We start from the raw sequence: 24,690 nt of genomic DNA on the forward strand, positions 1-24,690 counted from the left end.
ACTAAGTATTTATCTTTCATAAAATGTATATAAAAAAGTATTCTAGTATAAGCATGTTACTATTTTAATTAAAAAAAAATATGTCGTTTTAAAATGTATTATACAAAAATCTAACATTTTTAGGAAATGATTAAAACCTTTAAAACGTAAGTAAGTAGGTAATATTAACAGTGTCTTCTATTAGCTAACCAAAATTTGTTTGATAATTTTGAGGCAGACTTCTATATTGTTGTATAATCGTTTCTCTATCATTAATATCAAATAACTGTTTAATTTTTTCATGTTGTATAAAACGTTCAATATCTGGTGTCCTATTTTTTAACGCCTAAAAAAATTAAAACTTTTATTTTTGTTTCAATTTGTCTTATTTATTAAATACTAACAACATCTCGAGTAATAAAATATTAATAAACAACTAACATGGTTTACAACATCATATTGAGCTATAAAATCCAAACTTTTTGACATTCTGCTATCTACTTCACTGATAAAGGTTTGAACAAATGTTATAAAAATGTATTTGACCTGTAAAAAACAAGCTATGGTTAAAGTTTTAAAAAGATACAAATAATAAATTTAAAACCAAACCAGTGTTTGTTATTAAAAGCAATATTATACATTTTACACTACATTTAAAAGAATGTTTTCAAAAACATTGAAATGTATAAGTAGATAAGTTAACCAAAAATTTTAAGTATCATTAATCTAGTTTATTTCTAATTCTAATAAAAAACAGTTTTAATTAACATAAAAATTGTTTTTTAATATTTAGTCCTTTAATCAATTGTCACTTAACCTAAAAATAAAATTTTTAATCAATTAAACTTACGATTAAATTAAATTTTATAAAACTTTATAACAATTTGAAGAATGTATAGCAATTAATTAATGAAGACTAAAATATAACATAAATTATTGAAAACTTTACTTTTATTGTAATAAATTGCATGTTCATATTTTCTTATCGTGTATTAGTATAGAAGTAGATATAAAATAAGATATTGATAATATGGAATGTTATACATCCTCTTTACAAACAACAAATAAACTGTTATGTTTAGATATTAACAAATTAAGTTGAATATACACAAGAACTTTTAAGAAGCTTAACCTTTGCTTTGTTAGAAAACGCTACACTTTTATACTCCTCTTTGACTTCAGTACGATATTTAGGTTCATTCAAAAGAGTAGCTATGAAATAATTAATTAAAATTATTATTTTAAACTTAATTTATAACATTATCTAAAAATCAATTCAACATATAAACAACAAATTTCATTAATATTAATTAAATACATGAAAAACATTATTTTCTAATTTTAATACAACTAGCTCATACAAAACATGTTAATTATGTTTGATACAATGAATATCATATTTGCGTTCATAAATCAATTAAAAAATAAATTTGTGCTAAAGTGTTTTTATAATCAAGTTGAGTTTATACAGATTAAATAATAGCTAAAATACAATTTAAGTCTTTAAAATCATCCAAACTTCACTTACTTGAGTTTGGTATGTAAATGATTTTTTTGAGATCTCTTTAAGTCTGTTAATTGCATATCTCAAATGAAAATGTTCTACTTTACCTCTTTGAAGAATAATGTTAACTTCGTTGACCTTTTACAAAAATACTTATTAACAAAAAAAGTAAAAGTGCTGTCTTGCTTTACATTAATATTTTTGTATAGATCTAATTTATTACAATATAAAAAAAACTTTTATACTAACTTTGACTGATATAAAATATGTATAATAAAAAGTTGTTGATGTTAATTTATATTAAGTGAATAGTTATTTAAAACTAAACTTTTTAAAACTTTGTGCATAATAAGCATAGTAAATTGCATACAGCCATGGTTAAGCAAATTACCAATACGTTCAGCATGCAAATCATTGTTTATCTTAGAAACAGCTGTCCCAAGCAAAAGTTTATTTTGTGCATTTTAGTTCTATATATGTATGTATATACATATATACAAGAATATTTTTCTAATTATATAAAAACAATAGATCAGACAGCTGTTTTGTACATGAAATAAAAAACTTTATGTACTCCTAAGTAAGCTAAAGTTTATTACAAATGTAAACATAAATTTAAATTTTGATTTTATTTATAATATTTATGACAAAGTAGTAGTACAGTTTATTTTACGTTCAGCTGAATTTGAAAAATATGCTGTGCTTGTTAATTTTTAAAATTTTAGAAAGTTTAGAAAAGTTTATTTTAGAAAGATGTTTCAAAATATTAGAAAATTATTTTAAATCGTCAGAAAAAGTTTTTTACTACTCCTGTTTGTGTCATAAATTTAACTTAGTTATAATATTTGGTTGGTTTAAAATTTTGCTAAAAATTATTTTGTTAATGAATGCATATGGTTTGTCTTTCGCTTTTCATGTTTAGTGTTATTTTCTCTTTCAAAAACAAGAATATACTCTTAAAAAACATAAAAAAAACAGTTAATTTATGATATGTAATTTGTTTCTAAAAAGAAAATAGTACATAATAAACAACCGGTAGGTTATCTAATAATGCAAAATACGAGACCAAATACTAAATAAAAGTAAATTACTCCTTATGGTATTTTTTTCAATGATTAAAATCATCAGTGCTATTGTTGTAATTAAAGCAAGCTTTTATATAAATTTACAACTACGTATTTTTTTTGCATAATTGAAATATATATAAAAAACCAATAAAGTGTTCAAATATGTGTTTAACAATGTTTAACTGATGTTTTACTGATAATGAACTGAGAGATGTTTTACTAAGTTTTTGAATAACCAAACTGAATTAGGTATGAAAAACAGTTAAGTCAACTTTAGTTGTTAGATAAAAATATTTAAAAGTACAAAAGAATAAATATTTGTTAAGTATAAAGTAAATAGGAATTTTCATAAAAAATAATTATTTACTAAACATCAAAATAAAATATAAAGTAAAAAATAATTAATTATTAAAGCAAAAAGTAAATAGCTTAAATATGCTTTAAAAATAGCTTTAGAATTTCTTTCTAGTAAAATGTTAAAAAAACAAAGGCTAGGTATTGCATAATTGTAGAAAAATATCGAAAATATTTAGTTTCTGACTTGTAAGAAATAAACATTTAACTTTGTATTATACATTAAAATTACTAAACTTAAGCATTGGTAAACATACCTTTGAACCCAAAAACCGATTTCCACGATTTCAGATACTTCTTATTTTTTTGTTTTTTGGGTATTGAAACATCTATAGGTAGTAAACCCTCTAATAGTTGTGGATCTTCTAGAAAGACTTCTACTGTTGTTACCTACAGAGAAGCAGGTCTTTATGATATATTTTAATAAGTAACTTAAAAACTAATTACTATATTAAAAAAAAAAAACTGTTAGTATTCATTACAAAAAGACACATGGTCAACACAGGGTTGCCACAGACTTTTGGCAGTTTTCTCCAGGTTTTTAAAATTTATTCCAGGTTTTTTTTAAGTACTTGTTTATGAATCTAATTTTAGTCTAAACTTAAGTTTAAGGTAAAAACTGTGTTAAACAGCATAAAAGCATTAAAATGTAAAGCTACTTCAAGTTTGTTTTTTAATATAAATATGTTTGATGATGACAAAAAAAAAAGTATTTAAATGGTAGATTTATTGTGTCAAATAAAAGTTTTTAATTTTCATGTACAATTTGTTTAAAATGTAAAGTTTTAAAGTAATTTTAGTTAATAATTCCAAGTTTTTCCAGTTTTTTTCAAATTTTCTCAAACTCCAGGTTTTTCCAGGTTTTTTTTGCCCAAATTGTCAAACTCCAGGTTTTTTTAAAAACAGTTTTTTTGGTGTATTTTTAAACTATATTAAAATTTTGATAAAAAGTTGTAGAAGTTAAACATAAAACTAATATAATTTAATTATAGATTACAATAAAACACCTAAATTATATCCAAAGGACGTAAAAATAACACAACTTAAATTAACAGCTATAATAACTACAGGGTTGCCAATCGTTTTTCCAAAATTTTTTCCAGGTTTTCCAAATTTCTTCCAGGGTTTTAAAAGTAAACATTTTTAGGTCTATTTTTAGTTTAAAACTAATTTCTATAAAAGACACTGTGTTAAATAGTACAACAACATTTAAAAGATGCTGTAAAGTTATATTAAATGTATCTTTTGATGATGACAAAAAAATTTTATTTATATGATAGATTTTCTTTGTCAAATTGAAATTTTAGTACTGAAAATGTTAAAATTATTAAAAATTCCGGGTTTTTCCAGGTTTTTTTGCCTAAATTGTCGAATTCCAGGTTTTTCAAGGTTTTTCCAGGTTTCCAGGTAAAGTGGCAACCCTGTAACTACCATAAGATTTAAAAGTTTTCGAGACAAGCATAATCAGGGTGGCCACATATTTTGGAAAATTTCTCCAGGTATTAAAATTGTTTTAGATTATTCAAAGTACATATATTTTTGAACCTTTTTTGTTGTAAGTTAATTACAACTTAAAAAAGGTGTTTTTTGATAGATTTAAACTACTTAAATGACAATGTTTTTAAAAACTTTTAGTGCTTTATACTTTTATCCTTAAGAAAAATTTGGTACAAAAAAAAATCTATTTGAAAGATGTTTTGTCTCTACACAAAACTTCATTTAAAAACTCCACGTTTTTATATGCCTGAATTTTCAGATTCCAGGTTTTTCCTGGATTCTAGGTTTTGTGGCCAACCTGAATAAGTTATTCGAGTTTGACAACAATTTTTAAGTAGCCAAAATTGTTTCAATTTATTAAATTTAACAAAATTTTTTGTTAAATAGACTGAGAAATATAATTTAAATAAAAGTATCATATTAAAAATTATTTATATTTACAGGGTTTCCACTCTTTTTTTCAAAATTATTTCAAGGTTTTCCAAATTTTCTCCGGGTTTTTAAAAACACATACAATACAATAAAGTACTCATTTTTGGGTCTATTTTTAGTTTAAAGTTAAGTTTAAGGTAGGAAACTGTGTTAAATAGTATAAAAACATTGATAAGATACTGTAAAGCTACTCTAAATATGTTTTTAATAAAAAAAATTTAGATGATGACAAAAAATTTTTTATTTACATGATATATTTTTTGATAAAAATTGAAATTTTATTACTGAACATGTGAAATTTGTTAAAACTTCAGGTTTTTTTGCCTAAATTGTCAAATTCCAGGTTTTTTCAGTATTCCAGGTAAAGTGGCAACCCTGTATTTACAGAATGATTGTAACAGATTTAGATAAAGCACTAAAATTTATATTAACACAATCTAAGATAAGTGTGAAAAAAACTAACTATTATAGAAAAAAAATATCTACTCACTTTATTACATAATGATTAAAAAAATTTAAGTAAAGTTAGAATAGTCAAATGGTAACTTCAAGTTTGTAAATGAAATCTTAAAATGATAAAATAATACTTTAAAATAAGTTCATTAAATAAAATATTTAAATTTCTAGAAATCTGAAAAAAAATATCATTTTTAATTTTTTTAGTAATTTTTAATTAAATTTTTTTAAATTTGTATGTATATCTACATTTCTTAAATCAAAATAAAAGTAGGGTGACATAAACAAGCATTTAAAGATTAGTTTACACATAAAAATATTATTAAGCTATAAACCCTCATGTTTGTCAATTTACTCATATTTATAAATAAATAACAACTCAAGATAACAAAAACACAAAAAACATGTCTTTCTTAATCAAAAAAATTGCTAGCCATAGATTAATAACATTTTATAACCAAAAAAAAATATTTTTAATAATTTTACCTTTAATAAAATTAAAAAAACATAAACCAACATTATATGGATTCATACTTCTTATTAATAAATTATTCTTAAAATTAATCATTTAGTTTATTTTAAGAATAGTTATATTTTGTTTGTAACATAATGTTATTACATGTTGTTTCATTGACTGTATCATTTTCCTACTACCGGGGATTTTATAACCTTAAAAAACAATGCTTTATAACATGTCTGGTTAAGAGCACTCGATCAATTTTAACTAATAAAATTTTATCATTAAAAAGCATAACTACTATCTTTTAAAATAAGAAGATAAAACTTTTTTGTAAAAGTATAACAACTTTTTTTTTAAGTTTTTGCAATGTAGCACATAGTTTGAATTGAGGTATTTAATTTTTTTTAGACTAACTAAATGTTATCAGTAACAGCCTAATTATTAGTGAAAGTATGGGCTTTTTTCTTTAATCATAAAAACGACTGTTTCAGGTGAAAAACTTTAGTTGTTATACTTATTTTCTTAAAAACTGAGCATAGAAAAAAAATAAAACTAACAAGCAAAATTATAAAAATTATTGAATTTGTCATATTTAGCCTTTAGTCGTTTTTTTTTTTTTGAGTTTACAACTAAGTGTATGTCTAACATTGTAAGTTAATGTAATAAAGTAAAAATTCTAAATGTGTCTTATACAACAAAGGTTTTATCTTAAATAAATTAAAAAAAAAAAACATTTTTAAACAAGCCAATTGCCAGCAATTACCTTACATACAGAGTAAAAAATACATACGCATTTCGTATGGTGATTGAATATCGTCCATAAACATGAAAAACTAAACATAAGATAGTATACACTGTTTAGAAAGTTTTAACAAAAATAAGCACTACTGTTGTAGTTATAATTAAAATTATTTGATACAGATTTTTTTAAGGGGCTAGCTTGTAATGAAAAATTTACTTGAACTTTTAACTAGAATTTTTAAATGTGTTTATTTTATTTTATAAGGTGAAAGTTGGCCTGCTTTGTTATTTTATGTTTACTATGAATATTTATTGCTTTTGTTATCTTTAGTTCAAATTTTTCTTAGATATTTTTATATATTTTATTACTACTTTTAGATATGCTTTTAATTTTTGGTTTTTTACTTTTATTACATTATAATAACTTTTTTAGATTCTTTTATTACTATACTACCGTTATTTTAAATATTGTTACTCAATTAACTTGCAATATAATTACTACTTAAGTTTATGTGTACATGATTTTTTTCTCTATTAATAAACGAAAATTGTTGTGTACTATTTTAAGAAAAATGGCATGTTTCTCGCAGCTAATAAAATATTTATATATTTTTGTTATGAAAAAATTATCGTTGAATACTTTTACGAACATTTATAAAAATAAAACAGTCCAAATTGCAATTAACCTATGAAACAAGTAGCTAAAATATTCTACATAAATTAACTTTTTTTCTTATGTTTTTATTTGTTGCAGATCTTTTTACGACAAAAATTTTAATAGTTTTTATTTAAAAAGCGATGTTATTTTAATGCCTAAACACTTACACTCAACTGTACAGAACTATTTTTCTTGTAAGTTTTACAGGTCACAATGATGTAGTGGTATCGCTGTTGGTAACTAACTGAAGTATTGTTGACTTTCTGTACCAAAAGTTAAAGTACAACCGACCATTACCTCTTTAATTTCAAACAGTCTTGTGCGAGTAAAACTGTTTTCAGTTCTTTGTTTTTATTATGAATATATTTTCATAAAATTAAAACTTTTTATTTTGTTAGATACAACACAATAATAAACTTGAAACACTAGAAAGACTTTCTTAAAAAGGTCCTTTAAACAAATACTTTTACAAAGTTTTTATACGTCAAAATTATTTACTCTTTCAAAAATATTCTAAATACTATGGAAATTCTAAATAAAAAAATTACAATTTTAATGAACTGAATTTTTTTCTTGAAAATATTGGTTATACTTTTAAACTACACGCTTCAAAATTCTTATAGCTTCTTGTTGCAAAAAAGTATATTATAGCTGCTAATTGATTCTACTATTTTATTGCTGAATGCATAAATTACAGCATTGTACTTGCTAGTGTTGACTTACAGTGCTAACTTTTAAAAACAAGTTTGAGAGTATCATACATTTATTAACTCTGAAAAATAAAAATGCACTTGTTACAACTTTTTAGTAAACATGCCAATTATCATCCAGTAGCTAATTTAACAAAAAACATAAAAATATTGTTACCAATTTTTAGAAACAGCGAATGATAAGACTACCATAGTGCACTTAATAGCTGGTTTAGAGAATTTTATAAGACTTGAAAGAATAATATTCATTTTACTGGTTTTGTTTTTCTAAACTTTAATTTTGAATATAATCTGAATGTTTTACTGTTCTACAATGACAGAAAAAAAAAAAGTAAAAATACTTAACTTTAAAACAGTTAAGAAAAATTTATTGAACATTAGGGTGAATATGTTGCCCCGATATTTCAATTTCGCTTAGTAAAATTTTTTGACGAGAAATCACATGAAGAGAAAAAATAGCTTCCTAGCTTTAAGTTTACTGGAGATAAAAAAATTTATGCAAAAATAATGAAAAAAAATTTTTTTTATGTATTTATATTTTTTTCTTCTTCAAGAAATATTAAATTTAATTTTTGTGGAGTTAATAGTTTATAATAGCAAAACTTTAAAAAGAGTAAAAAATAAAACATAAAAAAACTATCTCAAAAAATAGTAGAAGAAAATAGATTATTAGTGAAATAGTCTTTTTCTCCTTAATAATTTTTACCGGTAGATAGCTAAATTTTCAAAAGTAATTTGCTCCAGCAAACTTAAAGCTAGAAAGCTAATTTTTTTTGTGCTTTCTGTTCATGTGATTTCCCAACATCAAAAAAAATAAAAAATTACTAAGCGAAATTCCAAAATTTTCATTTTTGTGAGCATTAGATTCACCTTTTTGAACTTTTTTATACATGTTTGATATTATCACTTTTATTTTTTTATTTTCTTAACATAAACAAGTAAAAATATTCAAAAATACTTAATACACTTTGTTTTCACGATTTACTTGCTAACTATATCGATATTATAATTATAAAATTTTAACAAAAAAATAAACTTGCTTTATTCAAACGATAATTATTTAGTAAGTTAAAGTTTTGATAAATATAGAATGTCTAAATCTTTTTTAAATAAAATTAATATAATAGAGATAAAATTTACGAAAAACAGAAACAAGTTGTTTTATTCTTACAAAAAGCGATTTATCTGTAAGTTTTATAAAAACAAGTATTTTACGGCTCAAAGACACACAACTTGTAATGGAATAGTTATGAACATTTAGTTCTACCATTTTTTTTTTACAAATACTAAAAAAAATACAAACCTTTTTAAAAGAACTAAATAAATAACATTAAAAGCTTTTATGTATAACCTTAAACATTTTTACCTACTAAAAATCCTTTACACTAACAAAAACCAAATATATTTTAAACTTGACGAAAAACTTAAAGTGTTTGTATAAAATGTTTTGCAAGTAAAAATAATTTCATTTAAATATTAACTAAAAACATTTTCACTTAATAAAAAAAGCAAAAACACAAAATTTTGTAAGAGACAAGCAACTGAATATGAGATCTAATAAATAAATTAACCTAGTTTTTAAAATTTAGAATTCCATGTTTAACTGTTGAATGCATCTGGAGGTAAGGTTGCCTGAAAATAATAAAAAATAAATTTTAAAATACTAATAAAATATTAATATAAATAAGCCAAGAGCTAAACTAAAACTTTTATAGTCGAACAACTTATAAGGACTTATAAATTAAAAAAAGTATATATTAATAAACTTCTATTTTTCTGTTCAAAAAAATGTAGCCAAAGCAAAATTATAAAAAACATTTTTAGTATACTTGTACAAATTATAAGAATATAGAACTTATAAAGCAATTAAGATAATTATTAAATAAAACTAATGAGCTACTGTTTTAACAACTGTGAGTATCAGAATCTTTTTGGTATAATTTAAAGTCAAAAACTACTAATAACAAAACTGCTAATTGACCTATACATTAGAGCTTAATCTTTTGGAGGATCTAATAAAGTTTAAGAAAAAATTATCTACTAATTTGTATTTAGTTTATATTACAGTCAAAAAGACACGCCGCGAAATAATTAGTTAAAATATATACTTTTAATAAGCAAGCTATAATATTTAATTCTAACAGTTCTACTAAAACTTAATCGATTATCAACTAAATATAATAAATTTTCAAAGATCTCTTGTTAGTGGTACTGTAAAATAATTAATAAAACTTCATAAAACCATCTTTAACTTTTAAAAATAATAACAATAGTTGAAACATTTATTTCCAAACAAACAAAATTTCGAGCAACCAACTTTAACGTTTTCAAAATCTAACAGGGCTCGCTCGATGTTCCAGTTGTTCTTCTTCAGGCACTCGAGCGAGTATTGCGCGTTCATGTTGGTTCTCGATGACAACTTGCCGCACAATTCCCGCATCACTTCCTCTTTTGTTTGTTGCGTCTGTGTAAATATATTTTTTTAATAGAATTTGGTTTATAAAGCTTAAATTTTAATTAAAAATGTAGAGCAACACAAGTGTGCACATACATACATATTGAAAACAAAACACTTAACAGTTGTTTCGTTTACTTGGGCTGATAAAACCAACCAAGAAAAATATTTCAAATTCATTTTTGTCTGTTGATGTAAAATTAAATTAACCTGTAAAACGAATTATACATAAAATATTGGCATCTTTAATATAACTCTCTGCAAATTTGTAAAGCTTTAAAAATTTCTTTTTTTAATAACTGTGATTTGAATTAGTGATTATTTTTAATCCAGTATCCCGAACCTAATTTATAATTAATATCTAGGTGGATCCTAATTTTATAAAAGTACTCAGAGCTAGATCCTACCTGATTTTAATGTTAAGGATTTAAACCTGAACTTACTTGTTTTATCTCATTCAAGTTATGATGTTCATTAGAAAATTCTAGAGCAGTGGTATTCAAGGTGTGCTTGAAAAAAAGGTCTTAGACATACTTGACAACTAACTTTGTTTTGCATAGTAATCATAAATGCTGTGAATACTTTACCTAGACTTAATGTTTTTTAGTTTAATTTAAGAACAATCATGTTGGTATTTATCGTTATTTATTTTAACTGATATATTAAGAAAAAAAACAATCCAAGTGTTTTTACGTATTGTGTAAAAAATTCGGATCAAAATAAGTTTCTAGTTTTATGGATACGGTAGATCACTAGTTTAAATTTTTTTAAATGAATAGTATTTGTAAACAAATAAATACAACAACTACAGTAGACTACCGCTTAAGTACGCACTTTTTTTGGTACGCACCCCGCCTTAAGTACGCACTTATCCAGAAAGACAAAAAAAATTCTAAATGTTTTATAATTTTTTTTGTTTTTATATCAAGTTTAAATAAACAAATAACCTGAATAATTGCTTTCACAAATTTTTTGCGAGAATCCATTCTCATTTCAGCATTGAAAATCCTAAGAAGCTCCCTCATACTATCACGGGAGACATATGTTGGCTTTGGTGGTACAATTAATTTTCATTTTAATGTGATATAATATAAAATAAGTTAACCACAAAAACTAGTTACAAATTTTATAAAGTCAAAATAAACATATAAAAAGAAACAACAACAACTTTCCTTCTAATATAACAAAATATGGAAAATATGGCTTAATATTCTTTTTTATATTACTGACTGACATTGACTTTCTATGTTACATGTATGTATTAATTATATGTAGAAACATTTTATAGAAGAAATAAACCATTTTATAATCTCAAAAAAAATTTGCAGATTAGAGTTATGTAATTAATGTTATTTAAAACAAAAAGACTTGTTTATTTGGTTTAATTATTTGGTGGCTAGTTGTAAGAAAGAAAACAAATAACTAAATTTCATATAATACTATGTCGTCAAAAATTACGCACTACCCGTGCTAAGTACGCACTTTTTGGTCGGGTTCAATTTGCGTACTTAAGCGGTAGTCTACTGTAATACAATATACATAAAGCTGAATCAATACTTATACAATAGTACTAGTGATCTACTGGATCTATAAAACTAGAAACTTTTTTTGATCCGAATTTTTTACACAATACGTAAAAACACTTGGTTTGTTTTTTTTTTTTCTTAATATATCAGTTAAAATAAATAACTATAAATACCAACATGGTTGTTCTTAAATTAATCTAAAAAACATTAAGTCTAGGTAAAGTATTCACAGCATTTATGATTACTGTGCCAAACAAAGTTAGTCGTCATAAAACTTTTTGTACACGAGCTATTTCAATAAAATACAAAATGTTTATAAATACATCAATATTCATACTAACATTTGCAACAGCGGCTGGCTCAGGTGTTTTGTTTAACTTTTTCAATTCATCGTGTGAGGGAGCTTTTATGTGCAGCATGCAGTTTGTTATCGTCATTTTTCTGTAAATAAATACATAAATTAGATAAAAACAATTATTATTAACAATCAATTAAATAAAAACTTTAAAACAAAATAAAAATAACTTTGAAAGAAAATGCTTGAATCTAAACTTTTGTATAGTATACATTATGCTTTTGTATAGTATAAACACGCCAATAATTTGTATTTAAATTGTCATAAAATAAACTGGACTACAATGAAATATCATCAACTTTGTATCAACAAAGTGTTAAACAAAATATAAAAATTTAATAATTACTCACGTGTTTTCTATGACGCAGAAAAACAAGCAACTGAAAGACTTCATTCTCTTAACTTCGGCTAAAATAATAAAAATAGTCAAAAATTGTGGCTAAAACAATAAGAATAAATTATATCCTAGATAAAAAGCTTTTGATGATGTACACTCGATAGATTCATTAAAACTTCTTATGTTTTTTTAATGTTCTTAAACTTAAAAAAATTGCACTAAGTTTTAATAATGAATATAATCATTATTTTCATCAAATAAGTAAAACTTGAAGTTTGCTCAAAAACGTTTAAATATATTTCTAAGGTTAAAAGTTAACATTTAAAAAAACTGTAATTAAAGAACAATCTATAATGATAATAAAATATAAATTACAAACTTTCTTCGTATATTGCTAAAGGACACGAAAAAAATATAAATAAAATAAAAACTGCAAACTTTATTTGAATATTCTGTATATCGCAAAGGAAACAAAAAAATGTAATAAATAAATAAAAACTGCAAACTTTATTCGAATATTCCATATATCGCAAAGGAAACAAAAAATGTAATAAATATTAAAAAAATTGCAAACTTTCTTCGAATATTCCGTGTATGGCAAAGGACACGAAGTCTGCATGACACATAGTGACGTCACAAACGAAATTCTGCTGAAAATGTTTCGTTTTGGGGAAATTCCCGAGAACCTTCATTATTCTGTCCACCCCATTGACGATTTGCACCGAATTTGTTTCTGTGCGGAAAACATTTTTTTTAATGTTAAAAAATAAAGATATAATATCAATATATTTTGGTTTGCAAGCGTTTTCTAATAAATGTTGTATATGAAAAAGCAAATCATTGCTCATAACAATTAATTTTTAATTGTATACAGCAACATTTTTATTGAGATAGATACATAAGCAGGGTGGCCACTGTTTTTTTTTTGTAAATTTTGTCCAGGCTTTTTGATTTTATTCGGGTTTTTGAAAGTTCAAGTCTTCTTGTCAGTTTTGAAAATAAATCTAAATTGAATGTTAAACATACTGTTTTAAATATTATATGAAATTAATTTGAATGTACAGTAACGCTACTTTAAATGTGTCATATAATAATATTTATATGTAATGGATATTTTGTATAAACTGATTTCGCTATTTTAAATGTAAAAACTGATCAAAATACCAGGATTTTTGCTGAATTTTCTTAATAATTCCAGGTAATTTCAAAAACATCAAATTCAAAAATTTTCTAGGGTTTTTTTGCCTAAATTTTCAAATTCCAATCTATTTAAAGCTAAACAGCCACCCTAAATATACAAACTTTAGGAAATTTAAAGTTCATCTTTCTTCAGTTTGGTATTTTCACATACATCTAAACTGTACGGAGTGTGAAAAATTTTGTGAAAATATTAAAAACTATCTCACTTATTTTGTGCGTTCAACACCGATTCAAAAATTATTCATTTAAAAATACTACCTACAAGATTCGAAAAACCTGAATAAACTATTTATCCCAATTTGTGCGAATCTAATTTTAACATCAGTTTACACTAAATATTACTTATAAAAAGCTTTTATTTACATAAAATAAACCACCAACTTGATCTGCTTCTGTTTTTCAGCTGGGTGCACGCTTTGTAAAAGGGCGCGAAAATGTGTTCGTTCAAACTCCTGGGTGTTTGCACGGTGAGCGAGCTTTCTTCGTGGAAGTGTTGCCTCAGTTCACCTCTGTTGCCGTCCATACTCATGAAGTACCTGCGATTTTAAATTAATTTTCAGATTGAAAAACGCTTTTTTTCGAGGGTCGAACTTTTGTCGACCTTTTCAAAATGAAGTAAAGCGTTTAATCTTTGAATTTTTAGAAATTGGTGATATTTTAAATAATTTTGTTTTGTTGGAAATATTTTGTATGAAAAATAAAAGTTTGTGGTAGCTTTTAACTAATAAGTCAAGGATACTACTATCTTTGCATTAAAAAAAAAAATTGCTTTAAGAATGCTGTTTAATAAGTTGTGTTAAAAAAGTGGAGTTAATATAAAGAATTTGACAAAACACATGAAGACATTTTAGTATGATTGAATTAACATTTCAAAAACAAAAGTTAACTTCTATCAACTCCATAAGCTTTTAACCTATACTATGAAATTTAAAATATAAACATTATTCTATTTTAAAATAACTTTTAGTGCTTATTATTATAACAGTTTTTTAATTTAATTAGAAATATCTTGCTTTTTTGTATTTGCTTACTTAATTTTTAATGTAGGAAAATATTTTAACAACGTAGATGAAACTAGTTACTAAAAAACTAGATACTATTGTGTAAATAATTAAAAAAACAAAAAAAAAACAGCAATATTTTGAATTATACAACTACAAGTTTCAGTTAACTTATAAATAACACATCAAGAGTGTATTTATCTGAAAAAGTTTACTTAAAGTAACATCAAAAACAAACTTGGTGACGAAATCAAAGAAAATACTTCTTGCTTCCACGGGCACCGCATCGAAGTTGTTTCCTTTTTCTTCGGGCAGCGAGAATTTGTTGATGTTCTCCAAATACTCCCAGCCTTGGCTCTTGAGCTCACAGTTGTCCTAAAAATCAAAATAATATGTTATATATTTCGACTAAATTTTGTCAAAATGCAATACAATTTAAGATTCTTATAGACTTGTAGTTTTAAACAAAATATAATTAAGTAGTAAAAAGTATGCATTAGTTGTATTATTACTTTCAAATACTGGAATAGAAAAAATCAATTTAAGTTTGAATTAAAATGTTTTATGAAAAAAAACTAACAAGTTTTTGGAGTTTTGGAAACATCGTTCTGAGATCTCTGGAATAAACATTAATATTTATCAAAAAAAAATTGTTCAAAAACACTAAAATATAAATTTACAAAGAAAAGTTATTATTAAATACAAACTTATGTTTAAAAAAGTTGTGTAAAACTTCATTTTTTAAAGAAAAATTATTAAAAAAAACTATAAGAAGTTCTCATACAGTTGGTTTTGAAGCACCAAATTTAAAAAAATTTAAGCAAAAAAAAATTGCAAACTAGTATTGCTATACAATTAAGGCCATAGGGGGTTTGCCATGTTTTTTTGGGTTGATCTCATTTTATTGAGTTTTTTCTTTTCTTCATTTTGCTTTTTATAGTTTTAAAAATTCGAATTATTTTTTGAGATATGACCAGTCAAAATCGGGCCGCATAATCCCTATGGGAAGGAAAAACTAAAACTGCAAAAAAAAAAACTATTTTATTTAAAATCTATCTTCTCCAACATTTTTCAAGCAATCTTCTTCCAATTTTCACAGTCTAATCTTTATGCAATAACAGAAAAACGTTACTTTGGAATTTTAAAATTTTAAGTTAATTTTTTTTTTTGAAAAAGAAGACTTTGATTTTTTTTTTTTATAACTTTTTTATTTTTTAAAGTATTAAATATCATAAGTAACTTTTTTTTTTATTTCAATAAAAGAAACATTTCCTGAAAATTTGAAGAAGATGGCTTGAAAAATGAAGGAGGAGATAGATTTTTAGTGATTTTTAAAATTTCAGAGAAAATTGACCCCAAAAAATTTACAGTCCATACGTTTGTATCGGAAACTTTTTACAAAAAGTACAATGTCTCAAAAGTAAAATGATACTTTTGAATTCTATAAATACCGGCTTGTAGTTTGTATTTAAAGCTTTCTTATAAAAGCCAAAGTTAATTTTTGTAAAAAAAGTGTTGGACCCCCCTCTATGGCCTTAATAAAAATTAAAAAACAAATGGATTATAATAAAATAGTACGCTGATTATTTAGTGGTCTTACAATAAATTATGTTTGTTACAGAACCATAAAATTTAACAACTAATGCTTTTTTTATACAACACACATAATATTTTAAAATAATATATTTATAAGTCAATCAGTAAGTAATTACAGTTACAAAACTTGTAAAAAAAGTATTGTTGGAATAAAAATACAAATCAAACAATGAAATACATATTTCTTTTACATACAATTATAAGTAAAAACCAAAAAGTTATACCTTATTTATAAACTTCAAAAACCTATATAATACATTATGAAAAGTAATCTATGAATTTTGCTAAAACTTAAAAACTTAAATATAGTGTTTTCAGAAAAAAATAAACAAAACAAATATTACTCAAAAATTGCCATCAAATTACATGTCAAGTTTAAATAACTAACTCTGTGTAAACCACTTTTTTACTGTGATTTTTAATAAGTACTGGGTTATCAGTCAGATCTAATTCCGATAAATGTTTCCATTCACTTGCTGTTAGCAAATCGTCTGTTTTTTCCACCTTTTAAATATATTGATAATTAAAATATATGTTTACAAGCAACTTAAAGTATTTTTTGTCACGCCAAGGTTTCAACTAGAACAAGACAAAAATTTATAATTTTCTATTGTTATATTATTTATAATGGTCAACGAGTTTAATCATCTCCACTATATTTCTACAATTAATTACTAACGAATAAAACTACAAATTATTTTTCGACAAAACTAAAGAATTTTTTGGATAATTTTACTTAAATAATTTTCTCTTAAAGCAGTCAAAGTAGCCTCCCATTCAATACTATCCAGCAAAGTTAAAATCAAATTTACAAAGACAGTTAAAAAAAAAGTTTGATTAAGATTTTTCTTTTACATTACAAAACAGGGTGGTAACTGGTTTTTCATGAATTTCTTCCAGGTTTTTGAAAGTACACGTTTTTTGGTCTATTTTTAGTTCAAAGTTAAGTTTAAGTTACTGTGTTGTAAAACTGTGTTTAAATAAAATAAAAAAATGTTGATGATAACAAAAAGTTTCCATTCATATGATAAATTTTTCGTGTCAAATCGAAAATTTACAACTTAAAATGTAAAAATTCTTTAAAATTTAAGGTTTTTCTATAGATTTTTGTTCAAAATTCCAGGTTTTTCCAGTTTTTTTTTTTTTTAATTCCAGGTTTTTCCAGTTTAAGTGGCCAACCTGACAAAACACCTAATATTTTTCGACTAGTTTTTTAGAAATTATCAAAAATATAACAAAGAAAGCAAAAACACACCAAAATAATATTTTTAAAACTAAAGTTAAACAAAAAAACACCAAATTATTTTTCATTAAAACGGAAATATGTACAGAGTTTTTTTTTCTGTAGATTTTTTGGGTAAACAACATACCATGTTAGACTGCAAGTTCAAGGTTGTGATGTTGGGAAGGAAATCAACGTAGTACGTTATTTGTGACGACTTCATTTTCAACTTGTTGTTGGACAGGTCCAATTGCTTGATCTGCATTATAGTTTCTAATAAACAAAACGTTTTTTATTGTCAGTTTATTTTTGAAATTTACATTAAGGAAAAGTGAAAATGTATAGAAAAATTCAATTCTTAATTCATATAGTTTATCAAAAAAAAATATATTAACTTTATAAAAGTAAAATAATTTTTACAGTTGTTAATTTTTATTACAAAGAAAATAAGTATTTAAAGAATATAAGTATAATATAAAGAAACAGCAAAAGTGCGAAATTTGTACGAAAACATGTTTCTATCCTTATTAAGTTTTTTTTGTAAAAAAAAAAAACTCACAGTGCTTCCATCAAGAAAAGTGGAAAGAATGTAGACTATGAGGCCGTGGTTTTCTTTCAATTTGAAAAATACACTGTGTTGCCTCAGTACCGGATCCATATGCAAGTTGCTCAAACACAATTTGCCTTCGATGCAACGCGATTTCAACACTTGCTGTAAATTTGTAAAATTTTTACCAATATAATTATTTGTATTGACTAAAAACTGTTGCTCAATTTACTGTTAAGTCAAAAGCTTATTTAAACATCTATTGTTTTTAGATATTTAATTATATTAGAATTTTGATATTTATGTTTTTTTGATGTTTAATGATATTTTAAGTTTTTATGAAAAATATTAAGCATTTGAATAAATATTAATCAAAGGAAATATTTCAAATTATTTTTTTTTAACTCACAAATTGTTTATAAAAAAAAAAAAGTAATTAAATTCGTAAGATATTTCAAGTAAGGTTTACATATGATTTGCAGGTCCATAATAAACGTAATATTTATAACTAATAAAATAAAATTGTACCTGAACGATGGTAAGCTGCTCGTTGGTGTAAGGTACGGCATCAGCACCAACCTTCTGAATTTTCATCTGTGTAAATATATAGTTAGTTATAAAACATTTTGATAGTTTAAAACTTTACTGGTAAATTTGTTGTTTATGTGAGTTTAAACAACAACAAACAAGTTTATTTGCTTAAAAATATTTTTCACTGGTATAGTTATCACAAAAATTACTTTATAAAAGTTAAAATGGCTTTGCTGCTTCGGTAATGATCAAATCTTGAAACTATAATTTGCTGTTGGGGTTTGTATATATCATATGTATAGAGAAGTTTAAGTTTACTTAATTAAGCATTTAGTTATCAAAAAGAAGCGAGTTTTTTACAATTTTAAAACATATATTTTACCTTTGAGATTAAATTCGTTCTGTAAAAGGTTTTGTAACACAATATTGAAATGACAATTAAACTTATTGTTTACTTTCTTGAAATTTAAGAACTTACTCATGATACATGTTCTACTAAGTGTTTTAAGCTAGACACTATATAGTTTGAAAAAAAGTCCTAAAAAATTGAAATACTCAAAAGGATAAAATTTTTAAAATAAGCAATAATAAAAAAGTGCTCAATTCTTTTTTTAAATTAAAATGAGCTAATTTTTCTAGAATGAAATAATAATAACGGTAAAAAACAATGGGAGAAGATAATTTTTTGCCAAACACGATTTGAACTTTAACTTTTCACCTTCTATACGAAACTTTTCTAATTTGATTCAAAAACTACTTCGTTTTTATCAAGACATAAAACGCATTTATTAGGTGTGTAAAAAAATACTTGTACTTGAAATGGAAGTTTCTGTTCACGAAATGTATCAAAATAAATGTCGAAGTAAAAACAAAATGAACAAACTTTGGTTCCAGCCTTGTTGGAAATTGATTTGTTGCATTTGCAAATTGAATTGGCCTTGTCCTTTCCTTGGACATAAAACTGCACATCATTTCCCAATATTGCGAACTAGGAAAATGTTATTAAATAGTTTGATTTAAAAAATAAGTTCATATCAATTAAAAGATAATGCATTTTTACAAGAAAATGATAAAAATCGATTTCTTTTTACAAACTTTAAATATTTGTTTTAAATGATTATACTTATATATTTAAAAACGATTTGGAATATACTTTTTTATTTTAAAAACCTAAAACTTGAAGAAAAAAATGAAAAAAAAACTTCTTAAAAATTTAAAATCTTTATAGAATATTGGTAAATAAAAAATACAAACTTGGCTGTATTGAATTTCTTCACAGATTGCGGTCTGAATATTTTTTATGACATCCAAACCATCGCATCCTCCATCTTTGACCTTTGAGAAATATTTAAACTTACACAAAGTAACAAAATAGTTATTACTTACATTAAAATTAAATTTTTGATGAGAAGTTACAAATTCATATAAAAACAAAGAGAATGGCAATGAGTATATTATTTGTGAATCAGCATTTTAAACTTAAGTAACTTAATAAAAACGTACTTACTTACTAAGTAAAAAGTTCAACTTATTATTAATTAAATGTTTATAAAAATGACGAAGTTTATACTAAGTAATATAAAGTTAGTACAAGAGTATGAAACATAAACTTTATAAAAAAAACAGATACGGTTTTTTTAATTACAATTATATTTAAATAAAGTAAATTGATTTTATCTCAAAAATGGCTTTTAATTTTCTTTTATTTAAGATGAAAAAACATGCAAAAGGCACAAAGTATAGTGGATTTTTTGTTGAAAACATTTCAAAGCAATACATAATGTACATATTAATTTCTATAAATGTTGTATAATAACTCACATTTATTTGGTACCATTGGGCTTCATAAGCACTTGTTGCAAATCTTTCCATTCTTCTCCTTCTTTTATTGTACTTCTTTATATCTCTCTTGTAAGGATCACTGTTTACATTTTACAACTTAAAAACATCTAAATTGCTAACAATTTAGTTTCAAATTATGATTGTATAAGATATAGCACAAAAGACGCAAAAAGTAAAAATAATATTATGACTTTTTGTTGCACTGTTATATTATAATAATAAACGATATACTAACTATCTAGTCACTGTGAAATTTGAGTTGTCCTTCATAGTTGTGTCACCGTCCTTGTCTGTCGTGCAAGGCTCGGTTGTGAGGCTGAAGTTGCCAAAAGCTAGCAGGTTTTCTTCCATGCTCCTAAATGAATGCACTCATTGTTTGACTTTAATAAAACTCCATTGTTGCTTGTGTATATAGAGATCAATATTAACTCAAATCTTTTTTTGTTACTTTGATGTTTTTCAACCAGCATAATTTCTAAACTTGTTTAGCTAACAAAGGTTATCAAGTGGTTATGTTGCAAAAAAAAGTATTATCTATCACCTGTTTTTGTTAACAACTCCATAAGGTTTTTTAAACATAACAATTTTGTCTGTTAAGTATTATGTTCATTACATTATTACTGTTATACAAAATTTAATGCTAGTATGGATAACCTGTACAAAATTCCAAACAATCATTTAAAATTTACTTGCTAACGCTATAGTTGAGCTAGAGTTCATATTTTTGAAACTTATACTTTTGAACAATGTAACACTTGTAATACAGAACACTTTTTTATAATCAAGCAAATTGACATACAAACTTATAATTTAATTAACACTAGAGTGTTTTAGTTATCAAATGAAAAGTAATTGTTATTAATTCAAAGTTTTTGTCTATTCTATATAATTGCTCAAGTTCACAGATAAAAGAAGAGATAACTAAAGAATAAATTTTAAACTTCAAAAACGAATCAAAACTAACTTGGCTAATCTTTTTCTTTCTCTTTTTCTAGCTTTTTTGCCGTTTTTGCATTTACCAGCTTTTGATACCTCTAACCTTTTACCCAGTCCAAAATCATTTCCAAATTTAGATGGCTTCACGCATACCTTCTTTGTATCTGTAATTTATTATTTATTAAAAATAACTTATCTCATTTAACTTTTAGTTGTGTAATATATTAAAGTTACATCTAAAATGTTTGTTATTGTTAAAAGATAAAATCAACTATTATGTATCAGGGTTGTTACACATTCAGGATAACTAGCACATTTTGGTTTATTTTAACTCAAGCTGACTCAGGATAGTTTTGTTGTTTTATAAAAACTCAGGATATTTTCAAGATTTTTAAAAATCTCAAGACAGTTTGTTTTATATAGACTTTGAAGGAAATTTAGTTGATTTATTGCAATATTTTGTTATTTCATAAACAACTTGTTGAATAACTTTATTATTATTAAGGCCATAGGGGGGGTCCAACATTTTTTTTTACTAAAATTAACTTTGGCTTTTATATAAAAGCTTAAAGTACAAACTATAAGCCAGTTTTTATGGAATTCAAAAATATCATTTAACTTTTGAGATATTTAATTTTTTGTAAAAATTTTCCAATATAAACGTATGGACCGCAAATTTTTTGAGGTCAATTTTCTCGGAAATTTTAAAATTCACTAAAAATCTATCTCCTCCTTCATTTTTCAAGCAATCTTCTTCAAACTTTCAGGAAACGTTCCTTATAATAAAAGGAAGAAACATTATTTTAGAATTTTAATAATTTAGAAAAATAAAAGTTTTATCACAAAAATTAAAAAAAAAAGTGATTTTTTTTTCAAAAAAAACATACTTTTACAAAATATTTTTTAAATTCCAAAATAACATTTTTTTATTATTATATAAAGATTAGACTGTGAAAGTTTGAAGAAGATTGCTTGAAAAATGTAGGAGGAGATAGATTTTAAATGAAATAGTCTTTTTTCGCTGTTTTAGTTTTCTCTTCCCATAGGGAACCTATTATGCGGCCCGACTTTGACTGGTCATATCTCAAAAAATAATTTGAATTTTTTAAAACAATAAAAAGCATCTTGAAGCTTAGAAAAAACTCTATGAAACAAGATCAACTTGTAAAAAACATGGTTTACCCCCCCCCCCCCCCTATGGCCTTTGAAAAAGTAAAGAAAGCTTTATTTAAGAATTAAAACTCAGGATGACTTAAGATAATTTTTGGTAACTCAGGACACTTATTTTTTACTCAAAGAATGGTAAACATGGTGTATTCTATTATATCAGATATCAGCAAACGGTGGCCCTACTTAATGTAAATGTGCGGCCGAAGACATGAAAATATTATAACTGGAATGTGGCCTAAAAAATACAATAAAAAACAATAAGGAAAACATTAAAACTTAAACTAAATATCATAGAGTTTAAATTGAACAGTTAAAAAAGGTCTTAGGAGATCTGTAAATCAACATAGATAATCAAAGGTCTCTTACAAATAAAAATGACAAAAACCACAATTGCTACTTACACACAATTTTATTATCGAAAATTTGCTATTACCACAAAATGCATGCAGACCTCTGTATAAAATCATACTTGTAATTTTTACTTATATATTTCAGAGAAGACAGGTTTTTGTATAAAAAATGAAAATAATACATTATTCTTATTTCTATTTATACTTCTTGAATTGACTTGTAAAATGTTTAAGAAATCAAAGAAAATAATAAAGGCTATAAAAGTTAATTGTTTTGCTTTTTAATTCATTCCACAATTATTTAATTTGCTTAAGTAAATTTTGACACCATTTTTTTAACAACAAATAAGATAAATACTATTTTTTCTTTAATAAAACTTTAAATTAGTAACAAATAGAACTTGATAGTTTGATTTTTTTTTAATCAAGTTGACATAGAGAACTAATGAATAGAATGTAAATTGTTATTAATGTAAAAATTACATACAATATTGTTTATGTATTTTATTTACACTAACCAAACTTGAGATTTTCTTGATTTTCTTTTTTTATTTTAAGTTTTTGTTTCTTTTTATGAGAAGGCATTGCTTTGTTATTTTAGTAACTTTTCTAAAACAAACAAAATATACAAATAAACAAGTTTGTTTAACTGTTTATAAAAAATATATTTAGTGTTATGATCATTTAAATACAGATAGCTTCAAAAAACATATCAGAGATCAGTAAACTTAAAAAGAAAACAACAGTTTTTTATTTTTTAGGAGTAATTCAAATAATTTTTTTCAAATTTATAAACCAAAAATAAAAGTTAATGAAAGATAAAACTTTAAAAATAATATTTTATTTATTTATTTTCTATTTTACAAATACAGCAAAACAGGATCCATTGTTTAAACTAATATAGTTAAGAATAGTTTTAATAATCAGTCTGTAAATAATTAAGAAGTATCACACCAAGTAACTAGTATAACTAAATTTAAAAAATCATCTTAAAAGGTAATTAAGCATAAAGCTAATTTTTAAATATATTTGATCTTATTGTTTTTTGAGACTAGTAATCTACCAAACATTTTTTCTAAATTCTGGGCCAGATCTTATTGAAATGAGAAAAAACATTTTCAAAGCTTGATAATCTGAAAAAGAGCATTTATTTTACATAATCAATTTAGGCAATGGAGAGGGTATGACTTGATTTTTACAAGTTTATTTTAGTTTTCCTAGCTATCAGATACTTTTTGACTCTTAATAAAAGTAACTATTGAGATATATTACCAGGGTAGCCACTGTTTTTATCTTAATTCTTCCAGGTTTTTAAAAATTTCAAGTTTTTTGGCCTTTTTTTGCGGTTTCCAAATGTTTTTGAGAAATGTTTTCCATGTTTTTAAAAGTACTAGTTATTGGGTCTTTTTTAGTGTAAAATCAAGTGTAAGGTAAAAAAATATGTCTTAAATAGTATAACAACAATAAAAATACACTGTAAAGCTACTTTAATTGCGTTTACTAATGAAAAAAAATTAATGACAACAATTATTTTTATCTGTATAATAGAATTTTTGTCACAATTCTAAATATTATTATTTATAAGAAAAAGTTGTTTAAAATTTCAGGTTTTTCCAGATTTTATTTAAAATTTTCAAAATTCCAGGTTTTATTTGCTAAAGTTTTCAAATCCTAGGTTTTTCCAGGATTACAGGTTTTTTGGTAAACCTGTTTTTTGTTGGTAAATTAAATTTGAAGTATTTTTTAAATAACAGGATAAAATTA

At 24.0% G+C, this 24,690-nt stretch overlaps 1 protein-coding gene and 1 long non-coding RNA gene across 2 annotated transcripts; both read right to left on the minus strand.

Moving 5' to 3' along the window:
• Positions 1-1,110: 1,110 nt before the first annotated feature.
• On the minus strand, positions 1,111-3,195 carry LOC145835203 (uncharacterized). Its single transcript, XR_014369841.1, has 3 exons — positions 3,162-3,195; positions 1,508-1,621; positions 1,111-1,191 (listed from the first exon to the last, which is right to left on the minus strand). It is a non-coding gene; the product is annotated as an uncharacterized LOC145835203 (long non-coding RNA).
• Positions 3,196-9,210: 6,015 nt separating this feature from the next.
• LOC145834675 (nuclear RNA export factor 1-like) lies at positions 9,211-23,537 on the minus strand. Its single transcript, XM_082942169.1, has 18 exons — positions 23,445-23,537; positions 21,435-21,570; positions 20,706-20,825; positions 20,450-20,549; positions 19,883-19,963; positions 19,512-19,616; positions 18,626-18,691; positions 18,110-18,262; positions 17,699-17,809; positions 16,717-16,832; positions 15,313-15,349; positions 14,971-15,107; positions 14,113-14,267; positions 13,106-13,264; positions 12,545-12,602; positions 12,181-12,280; positions 10,176-10,322; positions 9,211-9,490 (listed from the first exon to the last, which is right to left on the minus strand). The coding sequence occupies exons 1-18, from the start codon at positions 23,509-23,511 to the stop codon at positions 9,458-9,460; spliced, it is 1,881 nt and encodes a 626-aa protein (XP_082798295.1). The 5' UTR covers positions 23,512-23,537; the 3' UTR covers positions 9,211-9,457.
• Between the last annotated feature and the right edge of the window lie 1,153 nt (positions 23,538-24,690).

Source organism: Thalia democratica, chromosome 4 (assembly GCF_965202585.1).
Source record: "Thalia democratica chromosome 4, ktThaDemo2.hap1.1, whole genome shotgun sequence".
Taxonomy (NCBI): domain Eukaryota; kingdom Metazoa; phylum Chordata; class Thaliacea; order Salpida; family Salpidae; genus Thalia; species Thalia democratica.